Below are 4,176 nucleotides of genomic sequence, written 5' to 3'. Positions count from 1 at the left end.
GACGATCCACAAATGCGGTGTTTAGTCGGATGGTCTAAAAACTTTTATTTCAGTTCGATTATCCAATTCTCATCTCAAATGATGAGGATGGACCCGACTATCACATGCACGTATAATTTCTCGGACTAAATGGACGGTCGATAACATTACGCGCATAAACGAAAGCTCATCAAATAGTCTCGTTGACTTGGCATGATGAGCCCCATCGACCATTCCAACTTCTCCTTGGCAATTATTCGCATCCCATCATTGATTGACTCTTTGAAAATGATAGTATCAGGTAAGAAGTACCAATACCCTTCAGAAGCTTTTGTATCGTGTCGGACATTTTGACATGTGTCAAATGCTCTTCGATACTCTTAAATACTTTCCGATACTCGGTTATCATGTATGGAAATTTCTAACACAGGATTAATTTTCCCAACAATTGAGTCAAAATTCCGACATACGAGTTCTCGACATGTGATTCTAATACGGAAGATCAATTTTAAAATTTTTAATAAATAAGTGGTCAAAATGTATATTTGTGAAAAAAATAATAAATGGGAAAAGAAGAAAAACATAATCTTCTTTTCCTTTGTAACTTGCAATTCTTATAATACACAATTCACCCCTAAGTTTTTTTTTTTTTATCTTCTCTTCCGAGCACATCGACACGCGAGTCCAAAATGTGAATTGTTTTTTTCTTTTTTTTTCCTCCAAGTTTTATGAATTATTGGAATGGAGTTGAATTTGTCAAATTGAAACAAAAAAATAATATTAATAAATTGTGGATTAATGTTTTTAATGTAAATTCATTCTGAGTTTTTTTATTATTTATTTATTTATGAATTTGAATCAAATTAATTTGATTGAAATAGTAATAAAAATGATAATTTATTATGTATATATAAAAATATACATTTAATGGATAATGAATCTTAACATGCTGGAATTCTCTATTTTTTGAAAAATAACATATTAGTTTGTCGTATCACACGTCACGTGTTAGTGTCATTACTAATTGGGGTATCACCTCCACATTTGCAATGACTGGCAAGACTCGGCATATGTTAGTAAACATTTCTACGTGATCTTGGATAAATCTATTAAGATTGGTTTAAAAAATTAATTTATTAAATGATGCGACAGATTATAAATGCGTCGTGTTAAGTAATTTAAGATATAAATTAATTTCGTAAGCTAATCTTAGTAATTGTATAATTGCCTCTATTTTTTTAAATTGTTTTTTGATAGGAACATAAATCTCACGAAGTCTTTTCGCAGGGTCGAAGTCGACACTTCCTAACGCACACGACACGTTCTCACGAGTCTCTTGGCAATGTCAAAGTCGACACTTCCTAACGCACACGACACGTTATCCTGCGAATCAAGATCTTGAATTTTCAAAGCTGACTCTCTAGAACCTAGCAGCCCCAAATCAACTGTGCCTAATTTCTCCCACCTTTATTCCTATAAATACCTCTCTTTGCATGTTCACATCCCTCACACCCATATCCACAATGGCCAAATCAAACAGCATAGCAAGAGCTCTTCTCAACATTCTGGTCGTGTCCGCCCTCATTGCCGGATTCTCGCCCGCGCACGTCTTCGGTCAAAATTGTGGCTGTGCCGCCGACCTGTGTTGCAGCCAGTATGGGTATTGTGGTACTGGAGAGGAGTACTGTGGCACCAATTGTCAATCCGGGCCGTGTTACTCGTCATCCACACCCACTACCCCGAGCAGCGGGGTTTCAGTGGCAGACGTGGTGACGGATAGCTTCTTTAATTCGATAATTGGCCAGGCTGACGCAGGTTGCGCAGGGAAGAACTTCTACACTAGGCAAGCTTTCCTTGATGCTGCCGGTGGTTACCCTGAATTCGGCACAGTCGGGTCCGCCGACGACTCCAAGCGCGAGATTGCTGCTTTCTTCGCTCATGTGACGCACGAGACCGGACGTAAGAACCTCAACACAATGTTTGAAGTCCTTTAGTCTATACTTGCCATGTTTGCTCTTTGCCATGAATTTTATTCACTCTGACTTCCAGGAGACATATGCTAGAACATACGATCTGCTTTGCTTCAGATATGACAATTGATCTTCTTGGGTGCAGATTTTTGCTACATTGAAGAGATCGATGGTCCCTCGAAAGATTACTGCAACGAATCGAACACCCAGTATCCATGCAACCCCAACAAAGGGTACTACGGCCGCGGTCCCCTCCAAATATCCTGGAACTACAACTACGGACCCGCAGGAGAAAGCATCGGGTTCGATGGCCTCAACTCTCCCGAAACCGTGGCCAACGACGTCGCCGTGTCCTTTAAGACCGCCTTCTGGTTTTGGATGAACAACGTCCACTCCGTTATTACTTCCGGTCAAGGCTTCGGCGCCACAATTAAGGCCATCAATGGAGGAGAGTGCGGCGGCGGAAACTCGGGCGCCGTCCAAGCTCGGGGCCAGTATTACACTGATTATTGTAACCAATTTGGCGTCTCTCCCGGAGATAATCTGACCTGTTAGAGAGCATAGAAAGCCAGTCCCTTTTATGGCATTATAGCCAATCTTGGTTAGCACCATGGCCATAGTCGATTTCCAATAATGTACGCCACTTAAGAATGAATCTAAGAAATAAAGGGAATATCAGCATCTTGTTGAGTAAGAGTTTGAAACTTTATGACCATGAATTAGCATTTATTTCCTTTTTCCGAAATAACAAAATATACATGGTAATGAAAAATAAGTTAGCAGCTAATGCAAATAACAGTTGGTGAAGCAAAACTAGTCAATAACTTGATCGGAGAAGAGTGGAAAAATTATCCAAAAAGTCATAAATCTATTATACAATGATCAATTCAGTTTTAAATATTTTAATTATGCCAATTTCAATCAATTTTTTTCCTATATATTACTAATGTGGATGTCGGCCATCTTACGTAGAATAGCAAAGTATGGACAATTTTTGGGTTTTATAATTTTTTATTTTTCCTTTTCTTCATTTTTTTGGTCCCTTTTTCCATTTTCTTTTCCTTTTGTCTATGGCTTGTACACAGCCATGGTTGGCGATTGTTCATAAGCAAGGGTTGCCTCGACCTTGCCCAAGCCATGGGGATTAGGGGTGATTGGGTCCGAGGTGGGTAGGGTCTAGACCTGGACCCCGTACTCCGACTCTTTATAACCGGTTCCCCTTTTTTTTGGACCCTATACCCAACCATGTTTATATTGGACCCTGTACTCGATCCACTCGTTTTTCCGATTTGGTTCTAGGATCAACCCTATTTCTATTGGAACCTCGTTTTCTAATTTCTCAATATCCTATACGACTTTGAATTTTATATTAATACGTGAGAAAATAACGTAATCCTCATAATTTGCATTGAATTATTAAGCATTTGTAATAAATAAATACATGAACTTTTTGAGTAAATGAAAAATTAAGGATCCACAGGGCTAATTATAATAAATAAAATCATAAGGGAAAAAAATAGGATTGAACGGAATAAACTTATACTAATAATGCGAAAGTACATTAGGCGTATTGTAATAATTGCAACCTCTCTCCATGTCATGCAATATAGAATTAATATAATCTCCTTCACTTATTTTAATGCCTGCAAAAAAGCAAGAAATGTCCATCCATGGTGAAATAGAGAGCTTGTGCATTACTTGGAGTTCTTAGAACGTTCAATAGGCTTTTATCTTTGGTCTATCGAGGTAGTTATTCGGCCGCACTGGCTCTAGTCTTTGATCTCGACAAGCTTGAGAAGTCGGTTTTCGTTTAGCAGCACATACCAATGTCTTTATTTTGGAATCGGGTTGGGAAATGGTTGGCTAAAAGCACTTAATCTTATGTTGCGTTAAGCATGTGAGATAAAAGTGTCAAATTCGGAAATTTCGAAAGAAGGTTCATTGGCTCAAGAGCATGAAGAATCTCGAGATCGCATAGTGTTCGACTCGTGCTTAGACGAGGAAGTTTTTCATTTGTCGACGGACAAATTTCTCAAGAACGTTCAAGTTATGAATCATTTCAGTGAAAAACTTGAAGAGGACACAAGAATTGTTCATTGAGATGAGGCGAAAGTTCCGCAAAACATCAATTTTGCATGCCATTAAATTTGACGTGAACATAGACACAGCTATGTTTCTACTAAGTCGACGATCCACAATTGAGGTGGTCGGTCGGAATGGTCCGAAA

At 38.6% G+C, this 4,176-nt stretch overlaps 1 protein-coding gene across 1 annotated transcript; it reads left to right on the top strand.

Annotated features, from left to right (window-relative positions):
* The first annotated feature begins 1,496 nt into the window (after window positions 1-1,496).
* LOC104456219 (endochitinase EP3) lies at window positions 1,497-2,653 on the top strand. The gene is made up of 2 exons (XM_010070957.3): window positions 1,497-1,938; window positions 2,095-2,653. Exons 1-2 carry the CDS (start codon window positions 1,503-1,505, stop codon window positions 2,502-2,504), a joined length of 846 nt encoding a protein of 281 aa, XP_010069259.3. The 5' UTR covers window positions 1,497-1,502; the 3' UTR covers window positions 2,505-2,653.
* Window positions 2,654-4,176: the final 1,523 nt, after the last annotated feature.

This window comes from Eucalyptus grandis, chromosome 4 (assembly GCF_016545825.1).
Source record: "Eucalyptus grandis isolate ANBG69807.140 chromosome 4, ASM1654582v1, whole genome shotgun sequence".
Taxonomy (NCBI): Eukaryota; Viridiplantae; Streptophyta; class Magnoliopsida; order Myrtales; family Myrtaceae; genus Eucalyptus; species Eucalyptus grandis.
The sequence above is the reverse complement of the archived record's forward strand: the minus strand, read 5'-3'. Positions and strand labels throughout refer to the sequence as shown.